At 40.8% G+C, this 25,106-nt stretch overlaps 1 protein-coding gene across 4 annotated transcripts in view; it reads left to right on the top strand.

Annotated features, from left to right (window-relative positions):
• Window positions 1-428: 428 nt before the first annotated feature.
• JPH1 (junctophilin 1) overlaps window positions 429-25,106 on the top strand; it is a 92,658-nt gene continuing 67,980 nt past the window's right edge. For 3 of the 4 annotated variants that reach the window (XR_013545452.1, XM_020787545.3, XM_020787544.3), the window contains exons 1-2: window positions 429-934; window positions 8,180-8,939. Coding sequence is in view for 3 of the 4 variants with exons in the window: in XM_020787545.3 (XP_020643204.3) it covers window positions 556-934; window positions 8,180-8,939 (1,139 nt within the window). In the remaining variant the exon portion in view is untranslated. Of the gene's footprint in view, window positions 935-8,179; window positions 8,940-15,967; window positions 16,178-25,106 lie in introns of those variants that run through there. The other variant, XM_072999045.2, reaches the window with a different exon arrangement.

The raw sequence follows: 25,106 nt of genomic DNA, 5'->3' as shown, positions 1-25,106 counted from the left end.
TCGCAGGCGGGGCGAGAGGCACCGCGGCCTCTCTCTCTCTCTCTCTGGAGTCCCCCCTCCGCTCCCCGCTCCCCTGACGCTTCCCCTCAAGTCCGCGGAGGCAGAGCGACACCGCCGCCCCTTCACCAAAAGCACCTGCCTTCCCCTCCCCCTCCCCCTCCCCCTCCCCCGTCCCACGCGCGCCGGCGCGCCTCTTCGGCGAGAGCCTTCCGGGAACTGCGCGCCTTTCGCTCCCGCGCGGCACCTGTCTGCCTGCCTGCCTGCCTGCCTGCCCGTCCGCCGCGGGCTCCGCCTCACTCCCTCCTATGCCCGGGTTGGGAGCCCGCCGGCGGCCGGGCTTGGGTGTGGAAAGAGGGGAGGGGCGGAGGGGAGGAGCGGAGCGGAGGGGAGGGCGGGCGCCGACGCCGAGCTGAGGAGCGCTGCCGGGGAGGGAGCCTTGCCATTTGTCGCGGGGGTCGCAGCGCAGCGCTCCGCGGTGGCAGGAGCCCGAGCAGCCCGGAAGGCGGCGGCGGCGGCGGAGCCGAGTTGGACCCGGGCGTGTCCCGCTCCCCCTGAATGACGGGCGGCAGGTTCGACTTCGACGATGGCGGCACTTATTGCGGAGGCTGGGAGGACGGCAAAGCCCACGGGCACGGCATTTGCACCGGGCCGAAAGGGCAGGGCGAGTACGCGGGCTCGTGGGCGCACGGCTTCGAGGTGGTGGGCACCTACACCTGGCCCAGCGGCAACACCTACCACGGCTACTGGGCGCAGGGCAAGCGCCACGGGCTGGGCGTGGAGACAAAGGGCAAATGGATGTACCGCGGCGAGTGGTCGCACGGGTTCAAGGGCCGCTACGGCGTCCGCCAGAGCCTCACCACCCCGGCCCGCTACGAGGGCACCTGGAGCAACGGGCTGCAGGACGGCTACGGCGTGGAGACCTACGGGGACGGAGGTGAGCGCGCGGGAGGGGGGGAGCCGGCGAGCGGCGGCCGCTGGGGGGCGCCCGGGGGGCGGCGCGGTGGTGGGCGTGTTAAGAGCGCCGCGCTTCCTTCCACACGTGCGGACTTGGAAGTCGCCGGACGCGGGAGGACGGCCTTGCGGGAGGCAGCTCGTAGGTTGAGCCCGCGCTTTCTGGTTTCCTCAGACCGGAGGGGTTTCGTGGAAGGATCTAGCTTGCGAAAGACATGTATGGAGCCTTCGATGGAGAACCAAACCGGGTCGTTCTTTTCGAACCAGAAATAAATGTAATAGTCGCTGTGGGAGCTACACAGTTTACAAGTTTCTGGTTGTTGAAAGAGTCCGGCTTTTCCCCCTTTTCTCCCTAAAGAGCACCGATTTGGCCTTGGTGTTTCATTGTAGCACCGTGGGCCTGGCTGCAAATTGTAACTTACTGAGAAAGAATAGCTAGCCTGATTTCTGGAATTTAAAGAGAAAGAGGTAGAACCACGTTTACTAATCTCACAACCCCCTCTTATATCTTGTGCAAACAACTTTTGGAAGCGTAGGGAAATCCCATACTTAAATCAGTCTCATTATACATGGCATAGTTGAAGGGTGGGCCCTCTATGCTGCATTAATAATTTGCATTTAGCCATCTGTTACTCTTTCTCCTTACCTTTTTGGGGATGTGTTGCGGTAGGTAATTAGGACTCAAGGGAGTCTGGCTAGCCTGATTTAAATTTAAAAGGTTGCCTCCTAGAATCCTTTTCCCACTTCAGCATTCCTAGGTTACACAGCTTTGTAGAGTGCTCTTGGAGATATGCTGTACTGGAAGTGGTTTTTAACTCACAGTGTAAGGGTTACGTCCTTCCAAACTGAACTGTACCATTTTTAAAAAATCATCACTAGCTGAAAGGCAAAACTTTAAAAATGCATTCTTGTGTGGGCTGACATTGCTATAACATATCTGGAATTTTTCATTCCCTAAAAGGTATCTTACAGAGTGATGCTGTCATTCTAATAGCATTCACACTGTTTGCAAGCTTGTTATTTGGGAGGTCTCATTAATGCAACTTCTGTTGAAATCAGTATAGAGTTCCCATAGGTAAGCAGACTTTCTCAGGATTAGTTTCCCAGGAAAGATAGTTATGGGTGTATGCATTTTTACACCAGCATCAATATAAAACGTCTGGTGAGCATTCCATCAGTAACCATATTTCAGTGTAAACAGATAGGTTAAACAACACCCATGGAATCAGCAAAATACAGCATATTTGTATTATAAAATTAAAATCAGTGATAAAACATGCAAGAATGCCTCTGGCTGAAAGTATTGTAGGCTTTGTACTATGCATACTTTCCTGAAGTGAGCAATGCTGAGTTAGGGTGCCAAAACTAAACAGGCCACTTTCTCTGATCCTGATTTACCTGGATAGTGGAGAAACCCATAGAAGGGCCTCAGAAGTAGACTGTGGAGGAAGGTAGAACAAGTGGGCAGGGGCTGAGCTATTTTGGGCTTATAGATAGTAACCAGCACTTCACATTCTGCTGGGGAAAGGAACAGCAGCCAACATGGCAGTTGCAGTATTGGCAAATTGTGTTCTCTGTAGATGTTCCCAGTTAGCAGCTGTGCAAACCGAAGCTTCCAAGAACAACTCAGAGACAAACCCATGTACAAGAGCAATACGTTGTATGTGGCTCCACTGAAGGATTATTAAGACATGGATGTAGAGTCTGGACAGGGAATTTGTGGCAGCAGTTGGTTAAGGGCACTTTGTGCCATGAATGGTACTTGAGCAACCAGTAACAATAGATGTGCTGATAGATTCCACCAATAGAACCAGATACTGAGGAGTAGAGTCACTCCATCCAGAAAAAGCTTGAACATGACCTTTTGGACTAGACAAACAAAGTACTCCAATGAGTGGCCACCAGCTTCTTCCAAGCACTGCTTCAACACTTCCACAGCCTCACCTGACTACGTAAAGTTTAGGAGACAACACAGAACTCTAGGAGATCCCAGGGCACAAATGCTGTGAAGCTGAGCAATAGTCTTCCAGCATCATTCTCTGTAGCAGTAAAAACATTGGAACTAAATTGGAACTAGAGAAGCAAAATAGCTTTTCTAGAATGGAATCTCCATCAAAGCAGTTGCCATTCCAGAGAATAAGCAAGGAGAATAAGCAAGGTGCCATTCATTGGTCATCCATCCTGCTGTGTAGATAATCCATCTGGGTGAGGCTATTTCCATTTTGAACTGAGGCCTAAAAATGGGTGAAATTGATTCAGAAAATAACGGGCTAAATCTAGCATGGTGCTTCCAGCAGTATTGGCATTTTCTTTGTCTCCCTCTCCCCTTACAGCCATCTGCCTAAAATCTGTTCCAAAATATTGGGAAACTATCCAGATATGGTTTTTGTGGAAGTCTGCAGGAAGGCTGGGAATTCTTGCACTTCCACTGGGAGAGCTATCTTCTGCCACTGGAAGTACAGTGTTGGCCATAGCACATTTCAGATATATTTCTACATATTAACTCATTCTTAGCATAAGTGGACAACTAGAAGAAGAGTTTGGAAATCTCAATATCCTTACTATTTACATTTTAAACCATGTGTATTTATTTGAAAAGTCTGAAAGATGCAGAGCTTTGAAGGGCTGCCTCTTGGAACTAAAGTTCCCAATGTTTCATTGTTACTGGCCACACAGCCTGGAGGATTCTATGGTTTGTGGGCCAAAAAACAAACATTTCCAGCCATGCACATTGTAAATCTGAAAAGGACCTGAAGTGTCTATACCATTCTAGATTTGTGATTGTTTGTAAAGTGAATTTTTCTTGGCAACAAATCTCTAAATTTATTTTGGCATTTGAAGTGAACATTACAAGATGTATCAATCAGAAGTTCATTCAGGTCAGGTCAGAGTACAACTTGTCCTGATGAACTGTTTCATTGACATACTATACTAGTATTACTGTATAGAAAAATGCATTTGGGCCAGATTCCCACTGTTTGCAGCAGTGAAGCTTACTGGAAGTTATAGAAGTGCCCCTAATTTATTCCAGGAGAAAGATACAACTGGATTGATTCTTTTAAAAATGTGTGTTCTGCCTGTTGGTCTCAGTCATTTCATGCTGTGGAAAAGACAGGGTGATAAATACTTGCATAAGTAAAGCTTGAGCATATTTATCTTGCTTGTTATGGCAATAAAGGTTGTAGCACTTCAGTGCAACATAATAAATACTACTCTTGTTCTTAAAGCAAAGTTTTTAGTCCAGGAGCAGATACAATAGTGCCTGACATTCAATGCTGCAGCCTATTGGGGGGGAGATGTTTCCTGGAAATTAGTTAGTAATGAGACTAATGGTTCAATTGTCTGCACACAAGTCCTACTAAATTTGGTAGGATTAATATGATAGGATAATGCATGGTTGTTGATCATGGCAGAACTTTTAAGTGGATTCAGCAGAAGCCTTTACAATCACCTCGGCAGACCTTCACACTGAGCATTCAAAGGTTTGCTCCACTTTTAGGTGGGACAGAGCAGGGCTTACATGCACGCAACCATCCACACTATGATTAGAACACTTCCTGCTTTCAGGTGGGAAGCCTGAAAAAGGCTTGTAAGTAAGCTTATTGTGTGTCTGTTCAGAATAACTGAAAAAGAGATTTCATTGCTTCCTAGGTGGCTGAGTAGTCTTTGAGTAGGATGTCATGTCACCCCCCCCCCAGCTTCAGCCAGATGGAAGCTGGCTCTCACACTTCAGATAAGAATAGGAAATAGGAAATTCTGAGGCTGGCTACATGGGAATTTACCCTTCTCTGTAGCTTCCTTCTGGAATGGTTGGGATCACTCAAAGAAGTTGACTACATGTTGCTCTTGTTAGAACATTCCAACCCATCACTAATGAGGAGCAATCCATCCCAGATTGATCTAGGGTTGGAATAATTAGGAGTAGTCCAAATGAAAGCGGTTGTCTTCCTGTCTAATCACCTACATTACTTCAGTGTGGGTGAGGGGTGTATTCTTCTTACATGTCAGTGATGATGTGTAGAGATATTAAATATATATTCAATATATATAGTTTAAATATATATTCCATATGTACAGTTTACTGTATATATATTCTCTATATATAGTTTATATATATTCCACTATAGTGTAGCATCATTTATATCTTATACAGTGGACCCTTGATTTACGGAATTAATCCGTATTGAAACGGTAGCCGCAGGTCAAAAAGTCCATAGGTCTAGGGTCCATTTCCCATAGGAATACATTCAAAACCCATTAATCCATAACCGGCCGAAGAAAAAAATACCCCCCACAAAAAATGAAAATAAATACACCTTACCGGTCCGAAGCCTTCCAAGGGTCCCCCGCCACTGTCATCGCTGCTGCCTGAGGCCTCTGAGGGCTTCACCGCTGCTGCCGGAGGCCTCACGGGGGTCCCTCGCTGCTGCCTTCGCCACTGCCCGAGGCCTCTGAGGCCTTCCCGGCCGCTTCTGGAGGCCTCTTGGAGGTGCCCCACCCCGCCAACGCAGGCTTTCCCAGGGTGGACCGGGCCTACCAGGGGAGGGCTTCCCCGGTAGGCCCGGTCTATCAGGCTTTCCTGGGGAGTAGACCAGGCCTACCAGGGGAAGCCCGGTGTACCCTGGGAAAGCCGGTGGTGGCGGTAGCGGACGATCTCCGAGAGGCCTCCCATGGTGGCGGAGAAGCCCTGGAAGGCCTCCGGAGGTCCCCCTACCCACCAGCCGTACCTCCAGAGCTTCTCCAGAGCATGATTGGTGGTGGTGGGGACCTTTGAGATGCCTCCCATGGTGGCAGAGAAGCCGTGGAAGGCATCTTAGGCACAATCAGCGGCCTACGGACTGGAAAGGGGAGGCGGGGAAAGCGACAAGTTTGAATTTGGCACTTTCCCCACCTCCCCCTTCTGGTCTGTAGGTCAATTCTCCGGCCACAAATCGAAGTAAAATTTTGCGACCAGAGAAGTCCACAACTCGAAAAGTCCGCAGGTGGAGCCCTGCGTAAGTCAAGGGTCCACTGTAAAGTATAGGGCTGAAGATGTTGCTCAGCACCTGTCAATGAAGAGTACATACCACAATAATACAGTAGACAGCATTGTTTGTTTGTTTTTTAAAGTCAAAAATGTATTTCACCCTTTCCTTAAAAAATATGTTAGAAAACTGGAAAAAGTTTAGGGTTGTATTCAGCCCACCGATTTCTCCCTTATCCCAGGTTGTGGATGTAAAGAATTTTCCAGAAAATCTTTAAAAAAACCTCTTAAGAATATATTAAACGATAAAGGGATAAAATGGATAAAAGATTGGATGGAGAAGATGAAAGATAAAGGAAATATAAAAGAGATTTTGGGAGGAGAGAGGATTTCTTGGTTTAACATGATTCAGATAGAAAGGTGGACAAGGTAATGGAAAAGGAAGGAAGGAAAAAGTAGAAAAATGACAAAATTTGAAGAGATTATTGAAAAAATACTGAAATTAGAGGAAAAGACAAAAGAAAGGGAACTGTAAATCAAATGTATAAACTATTAATTCAGGCCGAACAGTATACACAAGGATTAAACGCACAGTGGCAACATGATTTGGATAAAGAAGCAGTAGGAGAAGAATGGGATAAAATGTGGGATCAAAGAATTATGAAGAACATGTATGTAAGGATAAAGGAAAACTGTTATAAGATAATATGGAGATGGTATTTAATTGTAATAATGGTTACGGCAGCAAGGTTAATATTTGCAACAAACTGGAAAAGTGATAACCAAATTAATTTAGAGGAATGGTAGAGAGAATTATGGGATATGGTAATTAATAAATTGACATGTGATGTGAAAATAAGAAGAGGCCTATCAAAAAATAATGATTTTAAGAAAATATGGTGTGTATTCCTGGAATATGCATTTTGGAGAGGGAAGGGGTATATGCCAAGTGGAGAGAAAATGGATTGAATGAATTTTAAAAATATTATTAATGCTAGCCCAGAGGGTGAAGGTGGTACTGGTGTATTATGTAATTGTATTTTCTTGTGGTATTAGGTTTATGTTGTTTAGGTTGGATGTTTGTTTAATAAAAATTAAAATGAAAACAAAAGAAAATGTATTTCAGCAATGAAGAGAGGCAAAGGGTCACTTAGGATTAGAAAGAGAAAAGGAGAAATGCAGAGCTTTTCTCCGTACTCCACCTCTTTGTGCATATAAAATCCAACATTAATGCCAGTTGCAAGCAAATGGAAGCAGGCTGTTTCCTATCTTGGAGACAGCTATTGCAAAGAGAAGGCAGGGAGTGAAAAGGGGAGGGAGCCATTGCAACAAAACAGACAAAAATGGAGCGATCCAGTGCCAACATATGGTTGACTAGATTGAAACTACACGGGCTGCTGGAGTGATTTCTGTATGAATGAAGGAAGCAATTTCATCAAGCTCTACCATTCCAAGGATGTAGTGGCACTGTGGATTAAACCACAGAAGCCTCTGTGCTGCAAGGTTGGAAGACCAGCAGTCATAAGATCAAATGCACACAACGAAGTGAGCTCCCATCGCTTGTCCCAGCTCCTGCCAACATAGCAGTTCGAAAGCATGTAAATGCAAGTAGATAAATAGGTACCATCACAGTGGGAAGGTAACGACGTTCCATGTCTAATTGCGCTGGCCACGTGATCACTGAAACTGTTCACAGACAAATGCTGGTTCTACAGCTTAGAAATGGGGATGAGCACCACGCCCTAGAGTCAGACATGACTAGATTAAATGTCAAGGGGAACCTTTACCTTTTACCTACCATTGCAAAGCAACCAGGCTAGATTGTTCCCTGTCACTAATGTTGGTCTAATTGTAGCATGGAGTCCAGTGTGTGCTGCTTCCTTTCTCTGGATTTAGTGGTCCTGAGGTAAAACCATGCCATTGTGCAAGGCTTGGGAGTGAAAAGCGTATCTTTGTGGTGCACTTGACAAAAAGATTTGCCAACACTGAGTTATCTCAAGGGTTTGTACTAATATAGAGAGATCTTAGATCAGCAGATTCTGTGACATGCAAGATATATGATGATAATACCTATAACTGAAACTGTCTTTAATTTCTTAATATCTTTGTTCTGTTCTCTTTAAATGGCTCATAGTGAATGGAAAGGAATGATTCTGGACACTGAGATAGGAAAATTGAATCTATGATATTACTGACATCATGTAAATATAAGAGAAGATACTTGGTCATTTTCTTTCTCTGATGTTTTAAAATTTCTTTCAAAAGGTACATACCAGGGACAATGGACAGGAGGGATGAGACATGGCTACGGTATGAGGCAGAGTGTTCCCTATGGCATGGCAACTGTAATCCGTTCACCCCTACGGACATCTCTAGCTTCACTTCGTAGTGAGCAGAGCAACGGCACTGTTCTGCATGACATTACTTCAGACAGTCCAGCTGGAACAAGAGGAGGATTTGTGCTGAATTTTCACAGTGATCTTGAAGGTGTCAGTAGTAAGAAAAAAGGAGGATTGTTCAGAAGAGGATCCCTTCTCGGTAGTATAAAACTTAGAAAATCTGAATCAAAATCATCAATTTCTAGTAAACGTAGTAGCTCTGTCAGGAGTGATGCTGCTATGAGCAGGATTAGTTCTAGTGATGCCAATTCTACCATTAGTTTTGGAGATGGGGATTGTGATTACTGTCCAGCAGAAGACCACGTTGATGCCACGACAACAGAAACATACATGGGAGAATGGAAGAATGACAAGCGCAGTGGTTTTGGTATTAGCGAGCGCTCAAATGGTATGAAATATGAAGGAGAGTGGCTAAACAATAAGAGACATGGATATGGATGTACCATGTTTCCAGATGGCACAAAGGAAGAAGGAAAGTATAAAAACAATATTTTGGTCCGTGGAATAAGGAAGCAACTTATACCGATAAGAAACACAAAAACCAAGGAAAAAGTGGAGCGAGCACTTGAGGGTGCCCAACGTGCAGCTGCCATGGCAAGAACTAAAGTGGAAATTGCAACCTCAAGGTATGGCATTTATAAGCATGTTATTATTGGTTGCTTTAGAATTATAAAACTGTAAAGAGTTTGTTTGCTGTAGCTTACTTTGATAAAATTGCAATGCACAAATTCAGGTTTCAATTTATTGAAAGATACTCCACTTGCTTCAGTAGAATACCATATGTGACCTTAATAAGATCATTTTCAAAAGAGGTAGCCATGTTATTCTGTTTCTGCATGTGTAGCAAATATAAAAGCAACAGTGACACTTTAAAGACTAACAGATTTATTTAAGTGTGAAGTTTCATGGACTGCAGTCTGCTTCCTGAAACATGTAGAGCGTAATAGTTACACCGTAAGTTAATATACACAAGGTAAATGATAGAGGGGAGTTGCCCACTAAAGATGAAACATGAAGGCGAACAGTTGTTTTGTAGTGAACATTCAGTTATAGGTGTGTTTTGTGTATGGCTTTAGCCAAGGCATTCTGTTCCTTGCCATATCTCTAACATCGGTGTAACTTCCTAAAAACAGCTCCCTTTGCACTTCAGAGGCAAGAGTCTCCCATTAGTATCAGTTAACAAGTAAGCTGATTGTTTCACCTTTTAATAGGATGTCTATGTAATTGATACTTTGAATGTTCTTTATTGGTGTTAATAATGTAACTTTCACATGCACAATTATCATCATCCTTTTCTCATCTCAATCCATCTCTATCATGTACTCTCTATATACAGACCTTTTGGCCTATTTTGTTCCATGCATCTGAAGAAAGTGGAGTCCAATTCACAGATACGCACACTCAAATTAATCTGTTTTCCTTTAAGATGCCACAATACTTTTGTTTGATTCTTGAGTATATATGTCAGGTTCAGGGGCATAGCAGTATATATGGCTTTCTCATCCAGTGGTTTACATCATGAATTGTTTCTGGTTATTCCCCGCTTGATCATTGATGAAGATAAAAAGGAGTGTCTGCTAGCCTGGCAGACCCTTAAGCTCTCCCTAGGGCTTCCATTTAGTGGAATGACTCAGAATCTCTAATGGAAGATCTGTGAAGGAAATGATGTAAAATTTGGTGTAGTTTGTTTTGCTGTTTTAGGGATCATGTGGCATGTATTTGCCATAGGGAAGACAAAGCAAATATATTTTGACAATCATAATAGTTTGTTAAAATATCTTCCATGATTGCATACAAGCAAAATTATAATCATTTTAATCTTACGTTTTGTTTCCTGCTTTTTGGTTAGTGCTGAAGGATAAGAGAAAACTGTTGTCTAAAATGATTAAAAATAAAATTATGGGTTCAATCCAGGTTTAGTCATAGTTATAGAAAATCAATTTTATTCATAGTCAATCAGTATTAACATAAGACCTGTTAATTAAAGTGAATCTGCTGTCTCTATTGTCTAATCGTAGATACTACCTAGAATTTATGTCTTTGCAAATAAATTGATACAAAGCTTCTTGGGTGGTTTTCTGAAGTTCAATTTTAGTTCAAAGTACAAATTCAGATTTCTCACAATTTAGTTGCAACTGTCACTTATGTATTTTTTTTCATATTATCTGGTGTAAATATGACTTTTATAACAAAGTTAATATGGATATGGAACCTATTAATAGGAAGTCAAAGCTTTTTAAAAAGTAATATTAAAAAGTAATAACTATCACTTATTAACTGTGAGTTACTTCTTTGGAAAACTGCACAAAAGTTTTAAGGGAGAAATTATGTAGGTAGAGTCATAATATATTTCTGGAAAGCAATATAAAGTTTTGAACTGCAGTTCCTAAACCATTTATTGAGAATATTACATGAAATGATTGAAGGAGAATATTCTGGTGCTACAGTCTTGGTAAGAAAATATTCTGTAATATAAATTGGAAGGATGTGTTTGTATTGCACTATTTAAAAAATGACCTTGTGCAGCTGACCCTTGACATTTAGATTAAATCAACCTGCCTGCAGACCATAAATCTTAAGTGATACATTCACTGTACATGCAGTAATGATAATTTTAAGACATCTGAGCTGAGAAGAAGTTTCATATTTTAATTAGTTGCTTAATATCCATATTTAACAAATGTATGAAGTAATTGCATATGATACAACTCAGATTTAAAAGTCTGCAACTAGAGAGGAAATATACTTGATTAACCAATTTGCCCTCCAAGGAATGTTGGGTAGCTTGATTACGAAATAAAGTAAGGAAGAACTTGGCATGCATTATCAGCTAGCAGAGTGTTGCATTGATAGCCTAGTCTAAAATGTGTTCAAGGAACTGTCATATTAAGGATCCAGTTTAGTAGGCAACAGATTAACAGTTCAAATTTTATTTCATATTTTTAGTAAGAAAATGTATAGTAATTACTAAGGATCTTAGTAATATATAACTTTAAAACATTAGACTGTGTTTTGAGTAAATATCCCATTGCGATTTCAAGATACTTTAGTTATAACAAGGGGAATTTAGGGTGGGTGTTTTTTGGGTTTTTTTAAAAAAATCGACAGGGATGTGTGAAAGTAAGCTTCAAAAGAACATAAGAATTCAATTCTTCAAAAAAAAAACCCTCCAGTTTATGAATGAGGGATATTATGCTTCTATACACACAATTCAAAAAGCCAGGAAATGGCCCAACCATGCCCATGTTGCCAGCAGGAAAAACGATGCCAAGCTGTACATAGCAAAGAGCAGCTTGAATGTTGACAACACCAGTGGCAGCGGTCAAGATGGTCTACGGATATCCTCTTCTGCTCACTATCATTTGGTTTTGTTGAAGAACAGCCCTGACAATTGCTTTGCGCTTGTGTGAGAAGTGGTTAACTGATGAAAAGAGGAGTCAGCTTCTGGGATTTTCCTTTGTGTAGTGTCACTTTGTGAATGGTAGTACTGCTGGGGGGGGTCTCCTGTTCAACACCTTGGCCATTAGCCTATGGAGTGTCTCAGGGTTCCATAATTCCCCATATTATTTCACTTATACACGAAAAACCTAAAAGAGCTGTCCGTAATTTTGTGGTGTGGTACCCCAGTGTGCTGATGACACCCAACTCCATCTACATTTTAAGATCTTCCAGAAGGACCTTCTCTCAGTCTCTCAGGCCCCAGTGTGTGGTCACCCAGCCCCTATCACCACCACCAGTTTCACCATAGAGTCTACAAAAGATGCAATATGCAATTTAAGTGTAATTTTGCTTTAATGCCTCATTTAATCCAGAGGCAGCCTTTTTTAGAAACCAGAAGTGACCAGCCTGTCACTTCCCGTTTCTGACTAGCCAAGGTGCATGTGTTGCATTTAAATGGGAAATGGTTCTCCGAGGGTTTCTAGGAGACATGAAACTTTCTCTACTCCAGCATTCTGTTGCCCAACCAGATGTCTACAACAGAGCACGAACACAGTTGCATTCTGTGTTTCCCAGCAACAGCATGCTGCCTCTGGTACCAGACACAATAAATAGCCGTTATGAGTAGCCTTTGCATTAAATTAGACTACTTGTCCATCTAGCCAATACTGTCCACATTCAATTTAATGCTCAAATCAGGGGTGTATTTTACTCAGATAATAATAATTGATCATGTGTCCTCAAGTTGATTCTGAGTTACTGTGACACTCTTCAAGGTCTCCTAGATATATTCAAAAGTGCTTTGCTATCTTCTTCCTTCTAGGGGTGCTCTGAAACTCTGCATCTTCCTGCAGGCTACACAGGCATTCTTCTTCTGGTTCTCTGGGCCCACATTTAAGTACGCAACTGACTGAGCTACCCAATTTGCATTCTATTTTGTTTCCTTGTAATTGGAGATGCCAGGGTTCAAACTGGGGTTCTGCAACAGAGTGAGGGCCAAACAGTTCCATAAGTCACAGAGGAGAGAACTTTGTGGATCATGGGTCACATACGCAGCTTCAGCATCCCTCCTTGAGTCTCCAGATCCATCCCATCAATTAAAAATGTTCAAAACAAAAAGGCAATTGTCCCTTTCAAAACTGGTTAGAGGCATAATTCTTAGCTAAAATAAAGTAGAGTCCCTTATACCTCATTTTAGTCCACAAAACACTTTTTCAGATGCTCTCCCTATATTGTTCTGGCTTTGTTGAAAACAAAAAAATTGGCCTATGTTGCGTTGAAAGGTATGTCATAACTCTACTGTATGAGAATGTGGATAGTGTTAATGGATTGAATTGAAGTAGGGTAATTGAAAATATAATATGGAAAAGTTGAAGCATGGGGCATGGTGAACAGACTCAACTTGTGTTTGCTTAGTTAAATGAATAGCCAGTGTGGGATGTGGATTCTTTGACCAAAGCGATGGCAGGAGACAAGCTGCAGAACTGTATTTTTGCTTAACGTTCCTTGTGGAAGAAATGGTACAAATGTGAATGGAAGCTGCTCTTCCAATTGTTATCTTTTCTCCCACAGCTGGAAAAGCAGCTTTGGTAAAGCAGAGTTGGATTTTAGAAGAGTGGGCAAAGGTACAACCAAGTCCTTTCTTCTCCCTATTGACTTGGGACCATTCCCCCAATCAGATTTGAAACATACTGAAGCTGATTTTTATAACAGTTGGGAGACTCTTACGCTCATCTGGCATGTAATATCTGTGTTTGACTCTTAACTTGAGGAAGATAGGATAGTGATTTTAGTAGACATTTTGTCAATATTTGGTTCCTCCTTGAAGTAAGCAAGAACATTCAGCTTTCTTTTCCTGTGTCCTCTTTGGTTTCTTTTCTCTAACCCAAAAGAGATTTATAGGGTTTGTGTCCCCCATCATTCTCAACTCTTTGGCCCATTTCCTACAAACAGGCATTTGTTTAAATATAGGCCGCTGTGTGTGGCAGTTGTTCATGCCGTCTGTTATCACAAGGATTGGTGGCTTTTTGGCATGCACCCTCCCAAGCCACCTTCCCAGCAGCAGACAGTCATATACAACTGTTTGCTTATGATAAGAATCAGTCTGCCCACATCAGCTGCAAAAAAACGGAGAGCGTGCATATAGCAGTACATGTTTAAAAGCTGTATTTGTGTAGGCTGGAACGATAACAGTTGCAATAAGGATCAGAAAGGAAGTTCATACCACATGCATTTATAAATGGACATACACTAATCTAGGAGCTGCTGATGGCAAGTGCCATAGGAGCTGTGCAGATGACCTTATTTCCTAATATTTAAATGAGTTGAGGTGAGGAATATAAAAGATGATGTACTAATTTGGAGGAAAGTATATAGTTGTTCAAAACAAGGATTGGTAGAATATATTTATTCTATATAGATATCAGGGATACTGTTAAAGCAAATGTCTCACTCTCAGATCTGGAGGTATTTATGCTGTATTTTTTGCACAGTTGCACAGTTCTGACGTAGTTATGCACATACCATATAATTTGCAGCTTGTCCAGTGAAAGATATCTCTGCAGTAGAAAGGAGCAAGCCAGTTCATGATCACAGTGATGCCTCTGATACTGGAAGTGGCTTTGCTATCCTTCTTCCAGACTTCAATTTGGTTGGCAGTTACAAATAACAGCCTGAAAGCCGCTGATGCTCTCAGAGTGTCTGCATGCCCAGAACTATGCTTTTTTTTTTTTAACCTGAAGCATCTGTCTGAGATGAGTGACTCCAAGTTAATCTGTTCAAATATTCTTTAAAGATGAAATTTAAAAGCCTTGTTTCCTTTCCAATTGCCTGAATGAAAGACCAGCAAAGATGTGTGAAACTCAAAAAGACAAAGCTAGTACACAGTGGCTTAGTATGAAAATAAGTATTGAGGAACGTCTCAATAGTCTACACAGGTTTACAGTTTAATAGATTTTAAAATGTACATGTGTATGCTTACAGCTCTTTTTTCTTCATTATATATTGTTAGTTGAGTATATCAGTGATATATGCATTACACAGGCTGGCAGAAATAATGGTACAGGGCATCTTGGCCCATTAAATTCCAAGGAAGTTTGAATCTGACTACATTATGAAATTAAATACCTAAACAGGATTTTAAAAGTACTATTCTGTAATCTGAGTGTTGCATGGGGTACAGTACAGCCATAAAACATATACAGTGGACCCTCTACTTAAGGAATTAATACGTATTGGAATGGTGGCTGCAAGTCGAAAAGTCTGTAAGTCGAATCTCCATTGACCTACAATGCACTGAAAACCGATTAATCCCATAACCAGTGGTTTTTATTCTATTTTTATTCCATTTTGTTTTTTTTCTGGTCTGTAAGTCGATTCTCTGGCTACAAGTTGAATCTAAATTTTGCAGCCAGAAAAGTCTGTAACTCGAAAAGTCTGTAAGTCGAGCCGTCTGTAAGTCAAGGGTCCACTGTATTTTGGAACCAAATACAGTATAAATTATGATGACAAGGGACTCTCTACATGTAATAATGGATTACACACTCTGTGTAATGATATAGTTGAAGCTGATTGGGTATTCTAGCCAGAAGTTGCAGTATGGCCCTCATGTGCAAAGAGATGAAGGAAGGGAAAGAGTGATAACATCTTGGGATGTTAGCTGTTTGGAAGACAAGGACCTTATCCGTAGGGCAAAGATTTTTTTTTCACTCTTAGATCTCAGTGCCCATCCAAATACTAACCATGGACAGACCCAAAGTTGCCATTCACCAGATAAGTAAATTAGACAGCTCTGGACAAAAGTGTTTTCATTGATAACACCAAGGCTTTGAAATGTGCTCCTGGGAAGGCATGCTTTTCACCTACTTTGGTATTGTTTTTTGCCATGGAAAAAAAAATTCTTTATCCTTTGATATCTTTAAGTTACATTATCACTCTGTTTAACCCTCACAAACGTAGGATAGGACTTCTTAGTACCCTAGAGTCACATTTTTCCATACAGAACTTAGACCTACAGAGTAAACATTCTGTGATAGTGGTAGAAAATAAAAAGCAATTTCCTGGAATTTCATCTGTATGCCATGTATGGAGTTGGTTTTTTTTTTCCTTTTACAAGAAAAAAATATTTGGGATGAAAACTTTCCTAACAGATATGTTGTTATTAGGAATGTGCCATTCTGAATTTTTAAACTGCAGATCCCATAATTCTCCATTTCAGAAGTTCCACCTGGGAGACAAACACCTAAATGTGGCTTACCTGGGAGAAAAGTCTGAACTTGAAGGCTTTGTGGCCTAGCTGCACTCAAGCTTCCTGTTTAGAAAGAAGCTGACCAATTGCTGGTATGTGGTGAAGTAATATACTCTGGTTGTCAGTATGTTGACGCCATTTCTTATGTTAGGAACATGACATATAAGATATGTATTCCCACTGTTCTTAGTCATAACTCTAAACTTAACTTTGAATACACTGGGATTTCCACTGAAGTGAGAAACTCATTCAGATATTCGAATCATAGTGCATCTTTTATACTGGAAAGTTGTTCTCAAATCACAATCAGCAATTATTCAATTATTGAGACCTTCTCAAAGAAGGCTGAAGTAGTGTAGCAAAAAAAGGCCTTTTCGGCAGCTGCCCCCAGACTATGGAATGCCCTCCCGACTGAAATTCATCTGGCGCCGATGTTGATGACATTTCGGCGCCAGGTCAAAACCTTCCTGTTCCAGAAGGCTTTTAATTGAAATAATATTAGCTGTGGGTCCGATGGCAATTTTTATATATATTTTAATTGTTCTAAATTTTATTGTATTTTAATTGTTGTAAGCCGCCCAGAGACCTCTGGGTAGAGTGGGCGGCATATAAATTAAATTAATTAATTGATTAATTAAACAAACAAACAAATAAATAAATAAATAAAACTTTATACTAGAGATGGGAGTATTCATATACGAATACCGCTGCTGGACCATCCACTCACGCGTCTGCCAGCAGCCCCTCTCTTCCTTGCAATCGCTCTGGAATGCCACTCACCTAGCCACTTGGCAGCCTTGCAGGAGGACTTGCCCTCCCTCCCTCTGCCAGGACTGGCTAGCCGACTGGGAAGAGAACAGCACTCAGGAGTGATTGGAAGGATGAGCGGGGCCTCCTGTGGTGGTGGACGTGTGAGTGGATAGTCCGGCCCCTGGGGCCCGACCCTTTTAAACTCCAGCTGTGCAAGGATATTGATATTTGTATATGAATTCAAATACCCCCATTTCTGCTTTACACTCTTCTCAATAGCCCTATTAAGGTCACTATAAGATGGTTCTGACTTGGTGGCATGTAAGAATAAGATACACACAGCTACCATTCCCAGGGAGAAACTGTGACTTAGGAGTAGTCAATACCTTAGTGATGGAGCACATGTGTTGTTTGAAGAAGGTCTCAAGCTGAAATCTAAGTATCTTCATGTAGATCTGAGAAAGAATCCTACATTAAACCATATAGCACCAGTGCAGTCGGAGTTGACAATACTGGGCTGATGGTTGGTAGTATAAGGCAACTTTTGATGTTCCTAGTTAATTTTTTAATTGCAATGTGAGATACACTGTGCTTTGGGAGGTACCTGTTACATAACAGCACTGATGTTACCTGTCTGTCATGGGTTTGGAGGGAAAGTTCCATCCTATGGGGAGTGGAAGGCGGGACATCAGGAGGAGGGGCTGTACTGTATAAATATGTGATGCCTGTGTGGTGAGATGTAGATGCTGAGACAGACTGTGAGACACTGGGTGGTGACGAAGCAGCAGCTGGGGAAGAAGAAGCTGTTGTGGGAGTCTGGGTGTCTGACAGGGTACTACTGTGTGTCAGAGTACCAACCTGAAAGGTTCAGGGGTCTGTTGGTTAGCCAGAACTGATGGGTTCAGGGTCTGTGCTTTAAGTTAAAGGTTCTAGGTGAACCAAACTGTATGCTTGTGTGTGTGAGAATAAGCCACGTTACTTTATTTTATTCACCTGATTGTTTTATTTACCCTGTTTGTATTTAAAATAAACCTTATTCTTTTATTGTTTAAAAATCCATCCCTGGTCTGTGTGACTTATTATAGGGAATGGTTGGTGGCAGCTTAGTAACTGTGTGATAGATCCCAGTAGGTCTGGGTTTGTCACAGTACCAATTATTAGATAAGCTTGCGTCAATATTCTTTGAAAAAGTCTGAAATAATCACCAGTTATTATTAAAGAACAGTTTTCTGGTGTAAATTAGGAAGCTGGACTCAGATTTGCAAAAATCTTTAAAAATATTTTATTTTTGTTTTATGGGTTTGCTTGTATCTGCCTTTATGCCAAACTTTGAAACAGTGAACAAAATTGAAAAACAAATATAAGCTAATTATTTTAATAATTAGAACTGAAATTATTAAAAGACAATAGAATGGAACAGTTTCAAAGCATGCTAGTTGTAATAATGATGTTTAAAATGTACAGCACTCAACCGTTGAAAGCCGTGTTATTTGCAGCAGATACATAAATAAGTACAATGGTTTTGCCAAAGAAGACAGCAGCAAGAAAATAAGCAGTTCATGCTCTCAACAACATTTGCACAAGACAGCCTTAATTTGAAATAGATTGTTGATGAATTGATGTAACCCTTTTAAAAAGGTGGATGTCATTGTGCAATGAATAATAGAACAGTAATGTATGTTTTTTCACTGTGCCCTCAATTGTTGGACTGTTGGTCACATTCTTAAGAATACGTAGTGATTGTCTCATATTTTGAATCGTTGTGTTGTACTTGGGATGCTTGCAGTGGTGCAGTAACTAAATTGAGTGTTGTCAGTTGTTTCTAGGTTTTAGAGATCTGTTGTTCAGTTTCCTCTGAATTTCTGTAATGATTCAGTGTAGGTCCATTAATGACAATTGCATTTAGCACAGTCCTTTTAAGAGTTGTTGCTGTGTTGACTGGTGCATATCAGAAAGACATTGGATTTCAGCAAACATCTTTCAGTATGAAATTATAAGCTAGCATCATATTCCGATACCAGTAATGATTAAAATAGTGTTGTAATCAGGAGATATGCTTTCATATTACCAAATTCCGTATACTGTATATATTGACCACAAGCCCAGGAAAAGCAGGTTTGTAATTCTTTCCAGAAAGGTACCAAGGAAGAAACAATGACAAAATACTTTGAAGACTAACAGATTTGTTTCACTGTGGGCTTCTATGGATTGAAACCCACTTCATATGTTTAAACATAATTTTTATCTGGGCTTCTAAGAATCCTAGACTTTGTCCTGAGTAATGTGAGGATCGAATTCTGTAATTAAAGCACAGCAAAAAAGGCAGCAATAGGCAACCACTTCAATGGAGAATGTGGAAGCATCCAGGCAAACATCTGTGATCATTTATCTGACAACCAGGCACATTTGTTTTAACATTGGAATGGCCACATGTTCTCTTCCAGATGGTCCTCCATTTGAAGAACTACCAGAAGACAGTCTTCTTTTTGGAATGGTCCTCGTTTGAATCATTGTCCAGTCTGATTCAGACATTAAAAGAGAGAGATTGGGGACCTTGATGTTGGCTGTCCATAGTTAGCACTGCAGTACTGGACATCACACTTGGCAACCATGACTCTTGTTACACTGTGAGAGGAGGCTTCCCCAACCTGGTGCCCTAGTTTTGGACCAAAACCCCTATGTATTGGCTGTTGCTGAGTGGCAGTCCAAAATATTTAGAAGTTACTAGGCTAGGGAAAGTTGCATGGGAATGTAGCTCTGTTCACAACAATAACGCCCCTTCTTTCCTGATTTTGTTTGGATTGAGCTTTATTTTATTTGCTCTCCTTCAGCCACTGTTGACTCCTGACACCTGTTCAGAACATCTAAATATGCACCAGAATTTAATGTAAAGGAGAAATAGAGCTGGGTATCATCAGCATACTGATGAAACTTTACTCCTAATCTCCAAACACTCTCTCCCGGTGGTTTTACGTAGCTGTTAAACAGCATGGGAGCAAAGCTGGAAACTTGCAGAACCCCATAGAATAAATACCATGGAGCACAGCTGCCATCATCCAGCACTATCATTTGGAAGTGCATTCAGTAAAGGCAGAACTTCTGAAATCCCAGTGCTTTCAGTTTTTTAGTTCTCCATATTCAAAACATGGGATGCTATAGTGGCAGCTGAATGCAGTATTGCCCATTTGGCTTCTTTTGGCAATAAACAGCAAACATGCACAATAGAGCTTGTGGCACTTGTAAAGACCTGTGAAAAAGAACTGAGATATTTGCTACACTTCTGCACTTCAGGACGCCTGATTTGTATGCAATTTTCAGTTTGCACCAAGTTGCAGTTGTAGTAGCTGACAGTGTTGTGAGCATTCTTTGCTTGTTTGTCATGCATGCTATAGAGCTATATCAGAGGTCCTAAGAAATTCTTCTCTTCCCTTAATTTCATCACAAGTCTATTATACTTCAGAAATCAACAGGATATAGAATAGTATTAGTCGTTAGTCAGTTTCAACACTATTTTTCTTTGGTTTATTTGCTTGAGGGTCTAGCTTTCTAGTGGACATTTTTATTTCAGATTTCGCTTCTAATTAACCCTGCCAAACTCTGCAGTTATGTGCAGGGCAGACAACTTTCCACTCTGGATTAAGCCAATGCTACCAGTGTCACTTTACGCAAGACACTAAACTGGGCACTTACAAGACCACTGCCTTGCAAATCTTCAAAATGCTTTGCTTATTATAGATGCAGTATGAACATTGTGTTTAGGAATAGAATTCAGCTGATGGTGGTGGTATTAATATAGGTTTGCTTGGTTTTGTATTTAATATGATTGCACTTTTAAACACAATGCAGGTAAGATAGGGGAAAAAACCCTTAGCTTAACAGGCCAAAAACAGCTAAATGTTTGAGACCTGTAATTCTTGGATAAGCTGTAGTGAAGTAAACACACATATTCACTAGCTAGGACATTGCTGGAATTAGCAATTTTTAAATAGGTCTGTCCGAAATTCTGTTTCTAGAATTCCATTTGAATCACAGAACAGACAAAAATTGATCACTTTGTGCTCACAAAGGCATGCATAACTTTGTATAATATTTAGTGCAAAAATAAATTGCCACTTTTCACCAAAGTTCTAATTTATGAAGATCCAATTAGTTTTAGTTTAGGAATATGAGATATGTAATTTAAGGTAGCAGTATTCTTCACATTGCATTCATTCAGTAGACACATGCTTGCATTTTTTGTGTGTGTCTTACATTTCTAGTTTTGTGACTAAAATATAAGGGAGGGGAACTGACCAATTCTTTTAAACTGTATTTTTAAATTATTCACTATGTTTCAGTAGCTTTCAGAATGAAATATGAAGCACCGCTCCACTGAGCCTAACAATCATTTATTTATTTATTTATTTATTTATTTATTTATTTATTTATTTATTTATTTATTTATTTATTTATTTTCTATCCCATCTTTCTCCCCATAGAGAGTTCCAATGCAACTTACAAATGATTTTAAAAAACACAAATATTAAAAAATACACATACAATAAATTACACGACTAAAATAAACATATTTATTATTAAAAGGTGCTAACTAAAATCTCTTTAAAACACATTAAAAGAGAGAGAGAGAGGGACAGTTTCTCTCTTAAAATCCCTTCCGGAGTAGCAATTTACATACTAAAAGCCTGCCTGAAACTGTGGAATTAGGGCAGAAGCACAGCAGGAAGGGAGGATGTTGCACAGCCTGAGAACAGCCACTGAAAAGCTGTTAAACAAGTCAAGTGTCTTACATTTATTGTGACTGCCAAATTGGGGCTTCTGCTATGTCTTTCTCTAACCTAGTAGTATTCTGTTTTTCACTTCTTGTGCTTCACCAGTCATGCAATCAAAGAATCTAGATCCCACCATCAAATTGGCCCACTTTTTCCAAGAAAAACTTTTATATCATTAACAGGTATTTTATTTTTATTTCTGGTAAATTGGTGGGCAGAGGTAACAGGATTAGGACAAACATGGAGTGACCAAAGTTACTACTAGTGTGAAGTCAAAGATGGATAATCCATAGTAAGTAGAATCAGTAGGAGATGGCACATCGTACTTGCAGGAGAACACAGGGGGAAATGAAGAATTTTTTTTTGGTCTAACATCTGTGTCTCACCTCATTTTCTATGTGGTTGAAAACCATTATCTGCAAGTAAGGCAGACACATAAGATACCCCAGCCCATCGGTCATTACTTATAACCCCAGATTCTTTAGAACGTTGGTTCATAGTTGTATACAAATGTAACTGAGAAGTTGCATTTACATCCTTGCATAGCTAACATCTAATTAGCTAACCTTGAGGAAAATATTTTTTCTGTTTTTCAGTAGGAAAGGAATGGCTTACAGAGCAACAATGGTTATGTAGCTGAAAGTATGTTGTTTCTGTCTTTAAGGTGTAACAATAGGATGGTCAACAAGTCTGGATAAAACAGCTGTGATATAAAGTGTTTTTGTTCCCAGTGTATTTTATTGTTCTTGTGTGTCAAATTCATGCATGCCAACCACTGTGCTATTACTGGATACTTAATGAAATCAAACGAAATGGTATAGAAGTTTGCAAGCCTTGAGTATTTTTTGAAGCTTCTGTTGCATTTTGGCAGGTCCTAAAGGTACTAAACTTTGGATTTGGATTATCAAAATGATTTTCTCCTCCTTTCATAAAGATATTTAATGTTCATTTTCATTATCTTGACATCTAGTTTCACAGTCACATCACTTGAGATATCTTTCGGGGTCAGTTATTGAATATTTGTACTGGGTTGGTTCTTTAGCTGTCACTGAAAGTGACTGGTTAATTTGTACTTGGAAAAATGTATAAGAGAATCTTGAAAATAAGATGTTATGGTACAGTTGTATGTGTCATGGTAAACTCCAGAGTTTTGGCTGAAACAGCTTATTTTTCTGAGTATTTACTGCTATTTCTTTTTCTTTTCTGTTTGCCACCTTTCTTTTCTGTTATCCCAAACTAAACTGCCCGGGTACATGGCCGTGAGACAAAGTTGTGCCCTCAAGTATATCAGTGTGGTTTTAATTGATTTTTGTGGAAGTCATTCATGCATATGTGAGGACAATGTTAGATTGACTTCAGCTGGAAAATAAAAAGCAAGCTAAAACACAAACCAAAACATGAGCTAAAAAAAAAAATCTTGTGCCATGGGAAGTATAAGAATCTACAGATTTCAGATTAGGTGTACATTGTGAAGAATAATGCAAGCATAAAGCACAGTTTATTGTTTATCTCATTGTTTAGTCTAAATGATTTTTTTTCCTAATAAGAATGGTCAAAATATTAACACAGGTTTATTCTGTATCTTAAATTCAGTGTTCATTAACTGTGCCTTCATGTCCAGACATGTTTGGTTAGGTTACAGGTGGCAAGTTTGAGTATTAATGCTATAAATAGCAGAGGCTGGGGGAATTTGAACAGTGTGTAATTTATTTTATGGGAAGAACTGGTACCTCGATCTTCTAGATTCACACAATTTCTTCAGGAGCAACATGAATCAGTGTAATTATGACAGCATTCTATGGTAAGCATTGTTGTTGTTGTTTCTACTTCTATACTGCCCCATAGCGCTGCAGCACTCTCTGGATTGTTTGCAACGTATTTATGTAAACAACAGCTTGGCTTCAGGGACCTTGGAAGACTGAGTCAGCCTCGAGCCTGCTACTTGAACCTGTCAAGATCAAGCTCAGGTTATGAGCAGAAGCTTCACGGCAGTTCTACAGTTTAACCACTGTGCTTTGAGAATGGTAGTCCAGAAAAGTAGCTTTTTATATGTAGACCAGACTTAGGAAAAGTTACTTTTTTAGACCACTGGTTCTTAACCTTTGTTACTCAGATGTTTTTGGACTGCAACTCCCAGAAGCCTTCACCATCAGCTCTGCTGGCTGGGGTTTCTGGGAGTTGCAGTTAAAAAACACCTAACAAAGGTTAAGAACCACTGTTTTAGACTATTGTTGCTAAATTCCCTTAGTCACCAGGGCCACTTTTGCAAACTCTGGATTACTACAGTACGTAACATTGTGGTGCATCCTCAGTGTTTTAGCTTTTACCGTTTTGAGTGTTTGATTAATATGCTAAAATTCTGTATCTTCTGTGGATTAAATACAGCCACTGGTTTCAGGGAGGGGTGGTTGTCTGCCAGAGCACTTCCTCACAAAGGAAAATATATTACAGAATGTCAATGATAGAATATTATGTGGTGTAAGTAAAGCAATTAGCAGTTAATATTATTTCAAAGGTGGCAACAGTTTTGGGTGCTATAGCCAGGAAGTCAAGTTAAATAGTATTAGATCCGTGTAAAGCAAGGATGAGTAAGTGACCCTTTAGATCAGTGGTTGCCAACCTTGGGTAACCTAGATGTTCTTGGATTGCAGATCCCAGAAACTCTAGCCAGCACATCTGGTGGTGAAGCCTTCTGGAAATTGCAGTTCAGGAACACATAGTTACCCAAGATTGGGAACTACTGCTCCAGATGCCTTTTTTTAGCCTACAACATCCATCACCCTTAGTGTGAGGGTTCAAATTTTACCTCCTCTGGTTCCAACAGAGACACTGGGGACACTCGCTTTGGAAAATCATAACTATGTTTTATCGGAACATGTAACAGCAAGTCTGTATGCTCAAACTCCTGCATTGTCTCTCGTCGCCAATGGGTCCCATGAGGGTATCCAAATGTCTTTATTAAAGGGGTTGCAGTTTGAGTCGTTCCAAGGTCCCTTCACAAACGGGTTACTGCTTTCCATCTCAGCAGCTTCTGCCTCAGGGTTTAATAACGGGGTGGTCTCCATCTCGCCCCTTTGACTCATAAGGGTCTTCCTCTCCTTGAAGAAGGGCCCACAGTTCATCAGGTATCCCCTCCTCTGGGCTTCCTTCAGATGCCATAACCAGTGTTCCTTTTCCTCCCTTTCTACCACCTCCTTCTCTTCCCTGAGCCACCTGCACCACTCTCTGGCTTCTGACTCATTCCCGTAGGAAGGACGCTGTGGCAGCCCCCTTATCTATCTGTAATCAGCTGCTTCCCTAGGAACCCGCACCTTCTCCCATTTTCCAGTCCATGGGTCCTCTACCCAAATCATTTCCCAACCTCCTGGTATTACGTCCACCTCCCCTTTTATATCTCCCATTCCCACCTCTACGACAGACCTCCCTCTTTCTCCTCTTCCTGCCAAGTCACTCCCAGTCTGAGTGGTCACTGTCATCTTTGATAGTTCCTGCTCTAATTCCCAGGTATCAACTCCCCGCTGTATAGTTTTGATGGGTGGTGTAGGCGGGTCTGTCTGCACCTCTTGTTCCTTTTTGAGGGAGGATGACAC

Source organism: Pogona vitticeps, chromosome 4 (assembly GCF_051106095.1).
Source record: "Pogona vitticeps strain Pit_001003342236 chromosome 4, PviZW2.1, whole genome shotgun sequence".
NCBI lineage: Eukaryota > Metazoa > Chordata > Lepidosauria > Squamata > Agamidae > Pogona > Pogona vitticeps.
The sequence above is the reverse complement of the archived record's forward strand: the minus strand, read 5'-3'. Positions and strand labels throughout refer to the sequence as shown.